The 16954-nt window shown below is 30.8% G+C and overlaps 1 protein-coding gene across 1 annotated transcript in view; it reads right to left on the bottom strand.

Annotated features, from left to right (window-relative positions):
- Window positions 1-594: 594 nt before the first annotated feature.
- LOC139491753 (zinc finger C3H1 domain-containing protein-like) overlaps window positions 595-16954 on the bottom strand; it is a 68749-nt gene continuing 52389 nt past the window's right edge. The window contains exons 27-34 of the mRNA XM_071279588.1: window positions 13344-13444; window positions 7643-7753; window positions 6109-6213; window positions 4708-4974; window positions 4053-4154; window positions 3139-3178; window positions 2374-2436; window positions 595-2056 (exon numbers count right to left, since the gene is read on the bottom strand). Coding sequence (XP_071135689.1) covers window positions 1937-2056; window positions 2374-2436; window positions 3139-3178; window positions 4053-4154; window positions 4708-4974; window positions 6109-6213; window positions 7643-7753; window positions 13344-13444 — 909 coding nt within the window. The 3' untranslated portion in view covers window positions 595-1936. The remainder of the gene's footprint in view (window positions 2057-2373; window positions 2437-3138; window positions 3179-4052; window positions 4155-4707; window positions 4975-6108; window positions 6214-7642; window positions 7754-13343; window positions 13445-16954) is intronic.

The raw sequence follows: 16954 nt of genomic DNA, 5'->3' as shown, positions 1-16954 counted from the left end.
TCACTTTTTCATAGACGATTTTGAATGGTGGAATCAGCCATTGTTTTTACCGGAAGTGTTTCCGTGGAGTTCAATTTCATAAAATTTGCATAAAGCGCGGGAAACCTTATCACATCAATGAAAGGAACATTTCAGGAAACTGCGTACAGTGACGAATGTCATATGTAAACAAATGATCCTCATAGAAACGAAGATGGTGGAATTACAATGGAAAATATTCTGGAAAATGTGAAGGTCAGGATTATTACAGTGTGATCACTTAAAAGGAAGGTCTGTAGTGGTTTTTCTTTTTGCGATTTATGAATGGAATGTGAAAAACTATATCTCGAGTGAACGCGATTGATAGTTTAGATTATTTTTACCGATAACCGCTACGAATTTCAGCTGACGGCGACTATAGTAATTTTTAAGGCCCTTTATAGTATGCTGTTCTGTGTGAGCCAAGGCTCTGTGTTGAAGACCTATAATTTACTTTTATAAATTGTGACTTGGATGGAGAGTTGTCTCATTGGCACTCATCATGCTCATACCACATCTTCTAATATCAATATATGTTTTCAAATAAAAATATAAAAGAAAACTATGACAATGTAATAATTCAATTTGATTATTTAATAAGAAATTTTAACAACAAAGAAGTAACAATATGCATAAAAAAATTACATTGAAATGAAACAAAAAAAATTAATTGCAAATACTTTTTTTATCACATGTATAAAAGTCGTTAGGGACTTGATTATTGCAATTTCAAGACATGATATAAAATATATGGTGTATGGAATCTACTGAACAGAAAATCCAAGTAAAATGGTTAGGAAAATAAATTCAAAATATCTGAAATTTCATTCAGTTAAAATGTACAAAAGAAATCACACACAAATTTCATTCTAACCTCTCCATACTTAAAAATTTCACCAGACTTGGGAATTCAAGTCACCAGAATTTGCTTTAGATAACTTGACAATCAGCCGTTATTGTTCAGCTGTTTGGAATTAACAGCACACAATATGGCATATGTGTCGTAAGATATCCCTTTTTGGTTCGTTCAATAAAAAGTTTAGATTTTCTGTTCATGTAATTAGGAGTCTTGTTTACGATATTTAATACAACCATGATAAACAATATGAAATTGACATTGGTGTTAAAGGTTAAGCATGCACAGGTATAGGGAGGATGTCATGAATCCTATCTGCCACCATTTTATTTCTAAGATGAGACCAACATTATATTATCATCATTTTAAATGTTTGTTATAATCATAGTTGCTTCTAACAGGATTATCTCCATAATTAAACACTTTTGGCAAATCCTTATTCTAGGTAATGCACAATTTTCCCTAATGGTTAGGATGGTTCATTACTGAATACTCCACTAATTCTGCTTCCTTCTTGGAGAGTTCTGTTCACTAATTCCACATCCTATCTTTAGCAAAGCTTTGGGAGTATTTTAATCTCCCTTGAGTAGCAACATAATGCACAACAACAAATAAAAATAAATTAAGTAGAGAAAACAAAAAGATGAAAAACAACATACAAAACTCACTCTATTTAAATGAAGCCTTTAACAAAGACTTTCATTTTTTTTTTTGGTGATTTCTTTTTAGGTTCGTCACGATAATTGTCATGATAATTAATCATAAAACTAATGTCAAAGGCTTCATACTAATACTTACCATGGTTTGGCATTTACTTTGAAAATTTTCGGATTCAAATTTGCCGACGTGGCAATTTTTGATATGATACATCCGTTTCCTCCACACATAGCACATAGAACTCCATGTCCTATGCTACATTTTTGAGGAATTTTTGGCATTTTAATATTTTGGAAAACACAAAAATTTCACTTTTGTACGTTTTAAAATCACGATTTTCAATAGTATCTTGGATTCCCAAGAATATCACAATTCCTTGAATGTCAATTTGCTTACAAAGACCTTTTATTTGACCTTTATAATAAAATTGACATATTCATCCAAACTGAGCCCCAGCTCCTGACATCTAGACAGTATCTGTGGAACAATCTCCTTACAGCCGTGGGAAACCTCAAACATCAGATACTGAAATCAGAAAACAGAAACAAAACACGAATGTTAATATTCTATTCAATAAACAGTATTTTATAAAAGTTTATAGAGAAAATAAAATCATGAATTAAAGTGGCTTTTGTTGTGTAATAATATTTCAAACTTTTATATATCGTTTAATTTGCTGCTGATTTTTGTCTCTTTAATACAATATCTGAGTGTATGCAGAATGATAAATTTTCTGATTCTGAAAACTTTTTAGATAAAAATCTTGAGTAAATTTCTATAAGGATAAGAATAGTAAAATGGTTAAAAAGTAAATAATTTGATAGAAATGAAAAAGTTTTTACATCTTTCCACAAGGTGACACAGTAAGGTAGAACTTGGACTGCTCTCTGGTATAACTTTCTGGCCTACAACAAAAAAGAAAAAAAATATTATAAAAAAATTCCCATCTTTTAATTTTTTTAAAAGAAACTGTTTTTTCATACTTTAAACTACAGTAAATTTTAAATTTCTTATATATTTAATTTCCCTTCATTAGCTACTGCCAAAAACTAATCTATTTATCAGAAAAGGGGGGAAAAAAAAAAAAAAAAATAAAAAATTCTGATGCAAATTGACAAGAAGAATCTTGTATCTTGTTTAGACACATTCCTTTAAGTTATTAATGAAAGAAAATTAATTGAAGTTATGTGCTGGATGCAATATTTTGATCATGAAAAATCTGCTGGTTAATTTTTATAAAATTCCTTGAAGGTTTGACAAAGTAATTAATGTCTAAATAACTTGAACCTAAGATTACATATCAATGTAAACTGTAAAAAAATAGGCCATTTATCAATCTTTACATTAGGTGTTTAATTCATACAAATGCTGATCTTTTATTGGCTAAGACAAATCACTTGATTCCATCACATGCTTTCATTTTGTATGAAAGCAGCCCAAGATTTAAGAATTATTAGCTACATTCAAAAGACACTGGAAATCAAAGAAAAAAATAATCAAATTACAACAGTTAGTTTTGTTAGTACTGTACATGTAAAACTAAGTTAAGAAATACTTCCATTAAATTTATATCAATCTAATTACAACAGTTGTGTTCTAAGACTAACCTCTCTGATATTCTCTAGTTTGACGGTTAACGATATCATCCTGAAATGTATGATGTTGTATAATTTATTTTAATTAATGAAATTTTAAATCAAATAACAGTCAAAGAATCAAAAGAAATTTTCATTTTTCAGTTAATTTGAAAGCAGTTTTCTCACATACAAACAAAGACACAAGCAGGACTAGGTTGAACAAACAAGGACAAATATTCAATGGCGTACATAAAATAATTGTGGACAGTGATAAATTTACAACAGAATTGGTAAAAGTTTGTCACTGAATAAGATGTACATATGATTGGCAACAAATTTAAATCTAAAGATAGATTATTAAACACATTTATGGATATAATAAATGCAACACCTATCAAACTATTATTTGAAGCCAATATTCTTGAAGATACTATTAGAATTTTTTTACAAATCTATACCCCATGCTCCCTGGTTAGAAAATTGCTCCCCTACATGATAACTTCTAGTCTAACAAAAATGTCTGTCCATGCACACGTTAACATAGCAACCTATCTTTTGTTAAAAGTTTCACTAAATTCTATAAAACTATAGTAACACTTTTTCAAATAGTACAGGTATCCTGTATGGCTCATACTATATCCATAAAATCATTTTAGGAATTTCCCAGAAAGATTCATTCAGTAGGTTGAATAACATAAGTGCTGGTTTCATCTGAAATGCCTCACAAAAAGATGCAATTAGAGGTTAAAAGTGGAGATAGAGATAGAGCAACAAAAAATAACAATAATAAGACAATGATAGTTCCTATTTATTCCTCAGGCAATTTTTCTGAAAGTATTAAAATACAGTGGAGAGCATTCACAACATTCACTGTTAGCTTTTGTACAACACTGTCCTAATTAACTAGCTCACCTGAATTACAGTTGTGGCTTGTTTTAACTTACATCTTCCAAAGTGATAAGTGGCCCACATTGTCATAGATTGCAGCATTACAGAAACTCTTAGCTAGCTGAAGGTCATCTTGAGATATGGCTTCATGGCATGCCCTGTAAGTAAAGCATGTACAAAGAGCCTTGGAAATAATGAACTATGCATGGAACAGCAATCTTTAGGAATTTATCTATATACAATTGATTTAAAACTTATGTCATTTGAATTGTGAAATTAAATAATTTAAAGACAGCTGGCAGTCAAAGAGATTTCAACCAAATTAAATTTCAGTAACAAAAGAAAAACTTTAGGATCTGAGCAAACTTGTCTCATTATTAGAATTATGAGACACTTTGACTTTAGATTTTACAGCACTCTACTTTAAATTCAATAACTAAGCTATGGTATTTTATATCATTTACCCTTTAAATAGACACAAAATTTTATAGTAATATGTAGTACATGCAAACATATGAAAATTCATATTTCTGCAAGGCCAAAGATTTCATCAAGGTAAAAAATCCAAAAGAATGTGTGTGCATGACACATTTAACGGAACAATTTTCTACAATTCTGAAAAATCAAATATTTTCACTAAAACTTGAATATTTTAATTTTACCAAAAATATTAAGTTTCTCTTTAAATGAGTAATTTCACTTGAACTTTACCTCAGAATAAGTTGAACATTAGAAGGCATTATGGTAATAAGTCTCTCATATTCTGTCAGCAGTAACTCCTTGGGAAGACTGTTCAGATACAAATCTAAGACTGTGTTGATATGATTGTAATTATACCAATGACTGTCCCACACAAATCTACAGTCAAATTTGGTAGGTATAGACGTGACAGCCCTGTAGACCAAGCTGGTAAATGTTTTAGCTGCTTCTTTATTGGTCTTATTATCTAGAACTTGTCTAGCATGAAATTGCAAATAGCTGGAATAAAATACATATTACTTTTACATACATTGACATGAAATAGAAACTGCATTTTTCATTTGAGTTCAAGAAACAGGTCAAGACTAATCTAATCTTTATTTTTTTATATTTTCTGTCTCAATTAAATGAATTAAATTTTTATCCTGCAATATTTAAATTTAATTGTTTTTATCCTGAAATTTCACAAACATGCTTTAATAGATTCAGATTCTATTTCTGTTCTCTTTTTTTAGAATGTATATATTTAAAACTAAATATATATATTTTTGGAATGCCAAAATTGAAAGGAAACAGTCCATCAGGCTTTTGTTCCAGTAAACCCCAAAAAATTGTTTGGTCAGGACTTCTTTCCCCTTTTCATCTTTAACACTTACATAATCTTCAATTCCTGTCATGACAAACTTTTAAGAATAGTATGTTCATAATGTATCACATCAGCAGGGAACATACATGTTATTAATCAATAGTTCAGACCAGGCCAACCCTCAACATCATCATATATTATTAACCCAAGGACAAAAAAGGTTACAAATAGTGATAATAGCCATCACCTTTCAATCCTACTATCCAAATATTTAACCTCTAGACACTATGACAAATAATTTGTTACCATTGTCATTACTTTTAACCTAGGAGAAATATATAAATGATCAAATCCTTTGACATTAGTCATTACCTTTGATCAAAACACAAAAAAAAAGGAAATAACATCAGTAAACGTGTTTCTCTAATTTTTATTTTTATTTTTCTCTCTTTCTAAATTTTTTTTTTATAATATATTTGACCACTCATTTTTTTCCTTTAACATCATAATGCAATATAAATTTGTTTTCCAAATGGTCTTGAGAAATGATGATAGTCCGTCGGAAGGGGACGATAAATGGCTGACCTGTGTTAAGAGAGAACCATGTCTCTTGCACGTAAAAGACATCCTTGTAGATTAACAAAAAAGAGCAGGCTAATGCCGCTACAAGGCAGCATGCGCGCCCACAAAGTGAAAAGGGATTAATATAAGTTGCAATATCTGGTTTCCCAATCCACTATAAGTAAATGATTAAAAATAAATTTGTTTTCAGACTTTTCAATAGGAGGTAACTCTTACACAAGAACTACATGAGGAGATTACATTACCTAGTCCATATCTTTGTAATATCTTTAACATTTTCCAGTTTACTGAGAGCCGTCTCATACATCTCTACAGCTTGTGTACTGTCTCCTTGTAGTTCCAATAACAAACTGTAAAATAGTTTCATAAAATGGCCAGTATGATTTACATTTAAATTTTGATATCCATATTCTACCATAATGCTTGCATTTATTAAATATTGAAATAATTTCTGTGCAATCCAATCAAAATTAACATTAAATGATAAGGGTCATATCTACTAACATGTAATGAAATTTTAATTATCCGTCTCCTTTAAAAAAATAATTTGCATCATAAATACTCTGATTAAAATTCTGATTTATTAACAATTAAATCATGCAAAAATGTGAAATTTGTTATTTAAAATTTTTAAGATCAATGAACCAATTAAGGGTTGTTGAATTTTTGGTTTTAAAGTGTTAATATTTGCGAAAAAGAAATGATGCATTTTGCAGAGTAAAAAAACAAAATTCTCCCAGGACAGAGATGGTGTAATCACACAATTCATGAAATCTGGTACCTTACCAACCTGATGCTTTCACAGCATCTAACTACTGGTAAAACAATATTACTTATTTTATATGCAGTCAACTAATGTTGGCATGCACTGTTGATTATTATATTTTTAAATTGCAGAGGTAAAGAGGACAGGAATTAATTGTTACAACAATTTTGGCTAAATCTTCAAATAAAAATCATCAAATCTTAATTTTCGTTGATTGTTATTTGCAAAATAATTGCGGTATTTTGATAACTGACTCTAGGCAAAGTCATAACAAGAATGTGCAGTTACCTGCCAAATTACCTCAGGTAACAATACATTACACAGGTGGTACACAAGAACTAGTGTAAATACATTCCTTGTAACAACTTTTGTAAATGCATTTATATGTTTTGTATGTTATTCTACAAACTGAGTTCAGAATGTTACTATAAACAAATCTTATTTGTGTTTCATATGAACCTATCAAAATATTACAAACTTTCCATTGTTAAATCATCCTTCTTTCTTTCTAAAATACATACATGTCATCCTACATAACTCTTTACTGATTTACCATGTACAGTAAATTCAGAAATTATTGCGATGTTTTTAGTATTTTAGTGAAAAATGCGACAGGGTTATAATCACAATAATTTAAAATCGCTTTTTCAAATTTTTTATATATAAATTAAACAAGATTTATCTTAATATCGCAAAAATTAAAATTGCATTTGAGTCTAAAATAACAAAATCGCAATAATAAAAGCATGCTATAATTTCTGAATTTACAGTATTTAGAGTAATTTAAGTGAGAAAAAAAAACTTCCATGTTAACCCCTCCCCCTCAAAAAGGGGGTATTCATAGGATTTTTAAATAAACTGCTTAAAAGAGAGCTTATTGACTATTTATAGATTTTCCTGTAATTCATCCATACATAAGACTATTTCTTCCTCTACAGACTCGAGCATGATACCTTCCTTGAAGTCAGGCTGAGGTTTATATTGTAGAGAATTAATTGACTATTTAGATTTACCTGTAATTCATCCATACATATACAATCTCTTCCTCTATTGACTCAGGCATGATACCTTCCTTGAAGTCAGGAGGCTTATATTGTAGGGGCACAGCTTCATCTAGTAAAGTACTGAAAAACCAATACAGCATTTTTTTATGGCATTTTTGTCTGGTCATCTTCAGAAATGAAACTAACCAATGTACTTTTCACACAGTTTTTGATAGGTAAGAGTTGGTCAAGGGAATAGAGTGATTATGTTGACTTGTCGGTCAACATGAATTTAAAATAAGGGACGACATCAAAAGATTAATGTAAGATAAAAATCTGAATTCAAATAGTTTGGGGGTGGGGGGTTGAACTGCTGCAAGATTTGGTTATCCGACATTGATTTTTACATATATCCATATGGGTCAATCAATTTTTCCCAAATTTAGATATTAAGAGGGGGGTGGGGTCAGTGAAAAAACTATGTGAATTAAAGTTTTTTTTATCCTTCATTGAACTTTTGATGTCGTCCCTAAAATAGCTCATGTTTCTATATTCCAAATATAGTGATGAAAAAAAATTCAGGGCAATGAGAATGCATTTCTTACATTACATATTACTAAAAACATACACATACTTGTATCTTCATGTAAATATATTCTCAGTTCAGTAAAGTTTGTTATGACAACATATACAAGTATGTTACATGGGGTTCACCTGATGAAGACATATATTAAAATTATGACATTTTAACTTTTTTCTGTTTTTTTTTCTGTTTTTACTGACATTTTTAGAACAGATAAACATTTTTACAGTTCCCCACTTAATTTATGTGCAATATATAGTACAATAAGAATAAATAATTTACTCTTCAGCATAACTGGATTTATGACTTTAAAAAATATTTTTAGATTCATTTTTATAACAAACTGTCTGGGAAAATTTATACCTTCTCATAATTAAAGATTACACAAACTTTCTTTTCTGAAGGTTATTTATGTGTTCAATAAATTTTTATTTGTTTTTCTAAAAGACCACCTGGATTGATAAGGAATTCACATAAATTGAAAATTATGATATAATTAGCAAACTGCAAAGTGACTTGAAATCCTTCAAATAATGAAAAGATTTTTTTTCAAATCTTAATTACATAACTGGGTAAGGGTCATAGGTCATTTTATGTCCTACATAATTACTATAAATCATAATTAAAAAATCAGCAGGATACTATGAAAACTACTTTTAAGTCTAAGTCACTAAACTGTGGAACAGCTTCAGATTTAAATTTATTTGTGAGAAAATAAAAGAGAAATTTGAATCATATATAAGTAATCAAGTTATTAAGTGGCAATTATCACATATTTGTTATTTTCAAAAGATTTTAAAACGAATTTATGATCAAATCAATTAAACTTTTATCTATTGATAATTATCCAAAATTGAATATTTAACAAATTTCAAGCATAAAATATATCTTGTCTTTTTTTAAGACTATTCAATGATTGAGCAGAAATGAAAATTTCCACCTAAACTTTTAAGTACAAACGATGTCACAAATTATAATTTATTTGTTGACTTTGATACAGTAATTTTAAAATTTATAATATATGACTGATAATTACACCAATTACGTGATCAAAATATTTCATTTTAAACTCTCATTTACACTCCGCTGACAAAATGTATAAAACCTAGTTCCCATAACTCCGATTTAGTAAATAGTATAATTAATACCTGATAAATTGTACATATATATTCAATTTAGAAACATATCAATTGCATTATCTTATAATTAAATATTTATAATATTGTTAAATCCTATAAATTAATTTTGGAAGAGACAGGTAAACTGTAAAATACTTAATAATTATAATGTTTAATGATGGAGAAAAAGGTAGAATCATTTCAACAACAAGAGGCTCCAAGAAGTCTGTATCTCTGAAATAGCAACCCTCATTGAATTTTACAAATTGCTTAATTCACATCAAATAATAATGAAGATATAGTATGTTTGGTCTCATTGTTAATGGCATTGTTAAAGCAGTGAAGGGCCATAACTCCAAAACAGCAAAATAGAAAACTGTCAATGTTGAACTTGACCTCAAATATGCCATTATGAGCAACATATTAAAATTGGAAAAGGCAATCAAGTACCATAACACCTGATGGCAAAAAGGAAAATAGTCAATACTAAATTTGAACTCCATATGATCATCAGTAACAATGCATGTATCATTGAAACATAGTAGTTGAAAGGTTATTCTGCAATAATTGCAAGGATCATTTTTTTAAATCCATCAAGGACCATAACCCCTGAACAGCAAAAGTGAAAATCCTCAATATCTAACTTGCCCACAGTAGTAAAATATTAAAACTTCATTAGTTGAATGGTTCATAAGTTATTGCACAGAAATGTTGGAGCAGCCACTCTGCAACCCCAAAATCATCACTGATTCACATTAGCTCTGGTCTGAAAACAAATCTAAAATTAAAATTTTAAAGGTGTGAGTGGTCTCTTTTGATTCTGTTAATGTCCCAGTACTCAACTATCTATCTATTTCTACCAAATGTGCATGACCATGTGCTATACAGTTTGTTCCTGATTAAATTTACTCTTTCCACTGACAAAATATGAGTGGCTTTTCTTGAGAATGCACTGGATGGTTACAGTATGGTTGTATAGAGGATTTGGTGAAATGAAAAGGTGCCAACAGATTGCTTTTAAACATTAAGACTAATTTTTCGCTTTGGGAAAAGAGTGCATCAAATGACATTGAAAAACTTGATATTAAATAAGGTCGTATGATAAGTATGAAGAACCCCATATAGAAAATGAGGCTCCCGCAGGATCAAATACGACCTGTGATCTCTGGGCTTTTCAGAGGCGACTTCCGACCTGAGGGCCTTCTAAAAACGACCTGCAACCTGTAAAATTTGGAAAACAAGAGGCTCTCAAGAGCCTGAATCGCTCACCTGAATTTTTTTGGTTTAATCTCTCATCAATGATTATTTTGGCTTTTCAATTTATTTAAATGTTCTTTGAATCGTCCTATTTTCTTCAAAAGCAAAAAAAAATCATTTTCTCCTATGTTCTATTTTAGCCATAGGAGCTATGTTTCTTGACATACAAGGAAATGAAATATAAAATTTATACTAGATACTCTGAAACTCTGAAACTCATTTAGCCTAAGTTTGGCTGAAATTGATACAGCAGTTTCATAAGAGAAGATTTTTTAAAGTAAGTCAACATGATGAACAAATTGTGACAAAAGTCTTTAAAGGGCAATAACTCCTAAAGAGGTCAATTGACAATTTTGGTCAAATTGACTTATTTGTAGATCTTACTTTGCTGATCATATTTGCTGTTTACAGTTTATCTTTATCTATAATAATATTCAAGATAATGACCAAAAACTGCAAAATTTCCTTAAAATTACCAATTAAGTGGCAGCAACCCAACAATTGGATGTTTGATTCATCTGAAAATTTCAGGGCTGATAGATATTGACCTAATGAACATTTTACTCCATGTCAGATTTGCTCTTAATGCTTTCGTTTTTGAGATATAAGCCAAAAACTGCATTGACCCCTATGTTCTATTTAAGTAAGGGCGGCCATGTTTTTTGACGGATCAAAAATCAAAGCACACACTTTGTGCAGGATAATCTAAGGAACAACCATGCTAAGTTTTAACCAAATCCATTCAGTAGTTTCAGAGGAGAAGATTTTTTAAAGTTAGCAAATATGATGAACAAATTGTGAAAAATTGTCATTAAAGGACAATAACCCCTTAAGGGGTCAATTGACAATTTTGGTCATATTAACTTATTTGTAGATCTTACTTTGTTGATCTTTTTTGCTGTTTACAGTTTATCTTTATCTATAATAATATTCAAGATAATGACCAAAAACTGCAAAATTTCCTTAAAATTACCAATTAAGTGGCAGCAACCCAACAATGATTTGTTTGATTCATCTGAAAATTTCAGGGCTGATAGATCTTGACCAAATGAACATTTTTACTCCATGTCAGATTTGCTCTAAATGCTTTCGTTTTTGAGATATAAGCCAAAAACTGCCTTTGACCCCTATGTTCTATTTTAAGTAACGGCGGCCATGTTTTTTGACGGATCAAAAATCAAAGCACACACTTTGTGCAGGATAATCTAAGGAACAATCATGCTAAGTTTTAACCAAATCCATTCAGTAGTTTCAGAGGAGAAGATTTTTTAAAGTTAGCAAATATGATGAACAAATTGTGAAAAATTGTCATTAAAGGACAATAACCCCTTAAGGGGTCAATTGACAATTTTGGTCAAATTAACTTATTTGTAGATCTTACTTTGCTGATCTTTTTTGCTGTTTACAGTTTATCTTTATCTATAATAATATTCAAGATAATGACCAAAAACTGCAAAATTTCCTTAAAATTACCAATTAAGTGGCAGCAACCCAACAATGGTTTGTTTGATTCATCTGAAAATTTCAGGGCTGATAGATCTTGACCTAATGAACATTTTTACCCAATGTCAGATTTGCTCTAAAATGCTTTCGTTTTTGAGATATAAGCCAAAAACTGCATTTGACCCCTATGTTCTATTTTAAGTAACAGTGGCCATGTTTTTTGACGGATCAAAAATCAAAGCACACACTTTGTGCAGGATAATCTAAGGAACAATCATGCTAAGTTTTAACCAAATCCATTCAGTAGTTTCAGAGGAGAAGATTTTTTAAAGTTAGCAAATATGATGAACAAATTGTGAAAAATTGTCATTAAAGGACAATAACCCCTTAAGGGGTCAATTGACAATTTTGGTCATATTAACTTATTCGTAGATTTTACTTTGCTGATCTTTTTTGCTGTTTACAGTTTTATCTTTATCTATAATAATATTCAAGATAATGACCAAAAACTGCAAAATTTCCTTAAAATTACCAATTAAGTGGCAGCAACCCAACAATGGTTTGTTTGATTCATCTGAAAATTTCAGGGCTGATAGATCTTGACCTAATGAACATTTTTACCCCATGTCAGATTTGCTCTAAATGCTTTCGTTTTTGAGATATAAGCCAAAAACTGCATTTGACACCTATGTTCTATTTTAAGTAACGGCGGCCATGTTTTTTGACGGATCAAAAATCGAAGCGCACATTTTGTGCAGGATATACCAAGGAACAATCATGTTAAGTTTTAACCAAATCCATTCAGTAGTTTCAGAGGAGAAGATGTTTGAAAAATTGTTAACGACGACGACGACGTCGACGACGACGGACGCCAAGTGATGAGAAAAGCTCACATGGCCTTTTAGGCCAGGTGAGCTAAAAAACGACCTCCGACCTACTTCCATCCTCTGTGTTGGGAAAAACGACCTCCGACCTGAACATTTCCCTTAAAAACGACCTCTTGACGAATTTAAAAGCGACCTGAGGGGGGTACCCTGTGGGAGCCTCAGAAAATAATTAAAAAAAATCATTTTAGTACTGGTCAACACGGAAAAACAAAAAACATCTTGAAACTAAGCAAAGCTCATTCATAGATTTCATACCTTGCTCTCCATTTTGCAATTTAAGCAAACAAAAACTATTTACAACCACTGAATATTGCCTCTGGCTTGGGACAGACACACACATATTGTCATAAGGTAAAACATTGCTTGACTGTGAAAATGTTTTCAAAAATAAGAAGAGGGAGTCTACTATACCCTTCTTTTTTTTGTCTATCAAAAGAACTTACCAATACAACAGGTTAGGGTCAGATCTCTTGTCTTTAATATCTACATCAAAGTAATTGATGGCACCCATCTCCAATGCTTCCAAAGCTTTGTCATTATCACCCTGTGAAGAAAATTATACCATCAAAATGAAGAAACAATGACCTCATAAACAAAATACACAAAGGATGTTAACCCTAACCATGCTGTGACCGTCATATGACAAGCATACCCAAACCACTGTTATTTGGCTCCAATGGCTTTCCATACTTTTAGAAGTCAACTGTTAGATACTTATTTCAAAATTTATGCATGTTCCCTCAACCCAATCTATCTATTGTCATGTTTCTCATGTATAAATAGCATTTTGAGCTCAATTACGAATTTGTAATTAAAATTGGATAAAACTGGGTTTTCTGGAGGGGTGGGCTTCACTTCCGTGTCTTATGCAGGAAGTTCAGAGGCCCAAAACTTCCAACCAGGTGCTCCGCAGGGCGCAGCTTTATACGACCGCAGAGGTCGAACCCTGAACAGTTGGGGCAAGTATGGACAAAACATTCAAGCATGATACAGCTCTGAATTTGGATTGTGATCAAATTTTTGACATTATATGTTTTTTTTTTACACAAAACAAATGTCAAGATTTTACAAATCAATTAAAGATTTCTTCAAACTTTTTAAATCTAAAATTAAATAGTTGACACAGCATAGGTTTCTGACACAGAATGAATGTGGTCTAATGAACTTAAAAACATTTTAGATAAGATAAGGAAAAAAAGCTTCATCAGCAACATTTTATATTGGCAAATTTCCAATGAAGTTATTTACATAAAGGTATTGGCAAATAAAAATAGAAAATGACATCATAGTCATGTCTGGTAAATTTCCAACATATCTTATCAACTACTATTCTATACAAAGAAAGATAACTCCAATTGAAAATTAATTGCTATTGCACAATATTGTGCAATTAGATATTTCTTGCTATTGTGCAATACTGTGCAATTGAAAATTTCTTGCTATTGCACAATACTTGATATGGAATCCTGATTTGGACCAACTTGAAAACTGGGCCCATAATCAACCAGGTGCTCCGCAGGGCGCAGCTTTATACGACCGCAGAGGTCGAACCCTGAACAGTTGGGGCAAGTATGGACAAAACATTCAAGCGTGATACAGCTCTGAATTTGGATTGTGATCAAATTTTTGACATTACATGTTTTTTTTTTACACAAAACAAATGTCAAGATTTTACAAATCAATTAAAGATTTCTTCTTCAAACTTTATAAATCTAAAATTAAATAGTTGACACAGCATAGGTTTCTGACACAGAATGAATGTGGTCTAATGAACTTAAAAGTTGTTTTTTTTGCCTTTGAGCAATTCACTATGCTGTTGAATATTAATCCTCTCAAAAAAATGTTTGAAGAAATTTTCTTTTTATTTATGAAATCTGAAATGAGAAAAATTTAACCCCCCCCCCTTTTTTCACATCCCCGCTTCCCTTTTTCCAAAACTGATATCAATTCAAATTTCTAATGGAGTTTGCAACAATAACTACTCTTTTAAATACATCATAAATATTAAAATGTAAAATAAAGTATTTGTTATCACTGAATGGTAAAGATTGGTTGGTAGTAAAAGTGAATATACATTGTTTATTGTATAAAACAATAAAAATAACTTCATCAGCAACATTTTATATTGGCAAATTTCCAATGAAGTTATTTACATAAAGTTATTGGCAAATAAAAATAGAAAATGACATCATAGTCATGTCTGGCAAATGTCCAACATACATTATCTAAAAACATTTTAGATAAGATAAGGAAAAAAAGCTTCATCAGCAACATTTTATATTGGCAAATTTCCAATGAAGTTATTTACATAAAGTTATTGGCTAATAAAAATAGAAAATGACATCATAGTCATGTCTGGCAAATTTCCAACATATATTATCAACTACTATTCTATACAAAGAAAGATAACTCTAATTGAAAATTAATTGCTATTGCACAATATTGTCAATTAGATATTTCTTGCTATTGTGCAATACTGTGCAATTGAAAATTTCTTGCTATTGCACAATACTTGATATGGAATCCTGATTTGGACCAACTTGAAAACTGGGCCCATAATCAAAAATCAAAGTACATATTTAGATAGAGCATATTAATAAGCCCAAGAATTTAATTTTTGTTAAAATCAAACTTAGTTTAATTTTGGACCCTTTGGACCTTAATGTAGACCAATTTGAAAACTGGACCAAAAATTAAGAATCTACATACACAGTTAGATTTGGCATATCAAAAACCCCAATTATTCAATTTTTAATGAAAACAAACAAAGTTTAATTTTGGACCCCAATTTGGACTAACTTGAAAACTAGGCCAATAATTAAAAATCTAAGTACATTTTTAAATTCAGCATATCAAAGAACCCCAAGGATTTAATTTTTGTTAAAATCAAACTAAGTTTAATTTTGGACCCTTTGGACCTTAATGTAGACCAATTTGAAAACAGGACCAAAAATTAAGAATCTACATACATAGTTAGATTCGGCATATCAAAGAACCCCAATTATTCAATTTTTGATGAAATCACACAAAGTTCAATTTTAGACCCTTTGGGCCCCTTATTCCTAAACTGTTAGGACCAAAACTCCCAAAATCAAACCCAACCTTCCTTTTATGGTCATAAACCTTGTGTTTAAATTTCATAGATTTCTATTTACTTATACTAAAGTTATGGTGCAAAAACCAAGAATAATGCTTATTTGGGCCCTTTTTTGGCCCTTAATTCCTAAACTGTTGGAACCAAAACTCCTAAAATCAATCCCAACCTTCCTTTTGTGGTCATAAACCTTGTGTCAAAATTTCATAGATTTCTATTAACTTAAACTAAAGTTATAGTGCGAAAACCAAGAAAATGCTTATTTGGGCCCTTTTTGGCCCCTAATTCCTAAAATGTTGGGACCAAAACTCCCAAAATCAATACCAACCTTCCTTTTGTGGTCATAAACCTTGTGTTAAAATTTCATAGATTTCCATTCACTTTTACTAAAGTTAGAGTGCGAAAACTAAAAGTATTCGGACGCAGGACGACGACGACGACGACGACGACGACGCCGACGCCAACGTGATAGCAATATACGACGAAAAATTTTTCAAATTTTGCGGTCGTATAAAAATCAAAGTACATATTTAGATAAAGCATATCAAATAAGCCCAAGAATTTAATTTTTGTTAAAATCAAACTTAGTTTAATTTTGGACCCTTTGGACGTTAATGTAAACCAATTTGAAAACGGGACCAAAAATTAAGAATCTACATACACAGTTAGATTTGGCATATCAAAGAACCCCAATTATTCAATTTTTGATGAAATCAAACAAAGTTTAATTTTGGACCCCGATTTGGACCAACTTGAAAACTGGGCCAATAATAAACCAGGTGCTCCGCAGGGCGCAGCTTTATACGACCGCAGAGGTCGAACCCTGAACAGTTGGGACAAGTATGGACAAAACATTCAAGCGTGATACAGCTCTGAATTTGGATTGTGATCAAATTTTTTACATTACATGGTTTTTTTTTACACAAAACAAATGTCAAGATTTTACAAATCAATTAAAGA

Source organism: Mytilus edulis, chromosome 10 (assembly GCF_963676685.1).
Source record: "Mytilus edulis chromosome 10, xbMytEdul2.2, whole genome shotgun sequence".
Taxonomy (NCBI): Eukaryota; Metazoa; Mollusca; class Bivalvia; order Mytilida; family Mytilidae; genus Mytilus; species Mytilus edulis.
The sequence above is the reverse complement of the archived record's forward strand: the minus strand, read 5'-3'. Positions and strand labels throughout refer to the sequence as shown.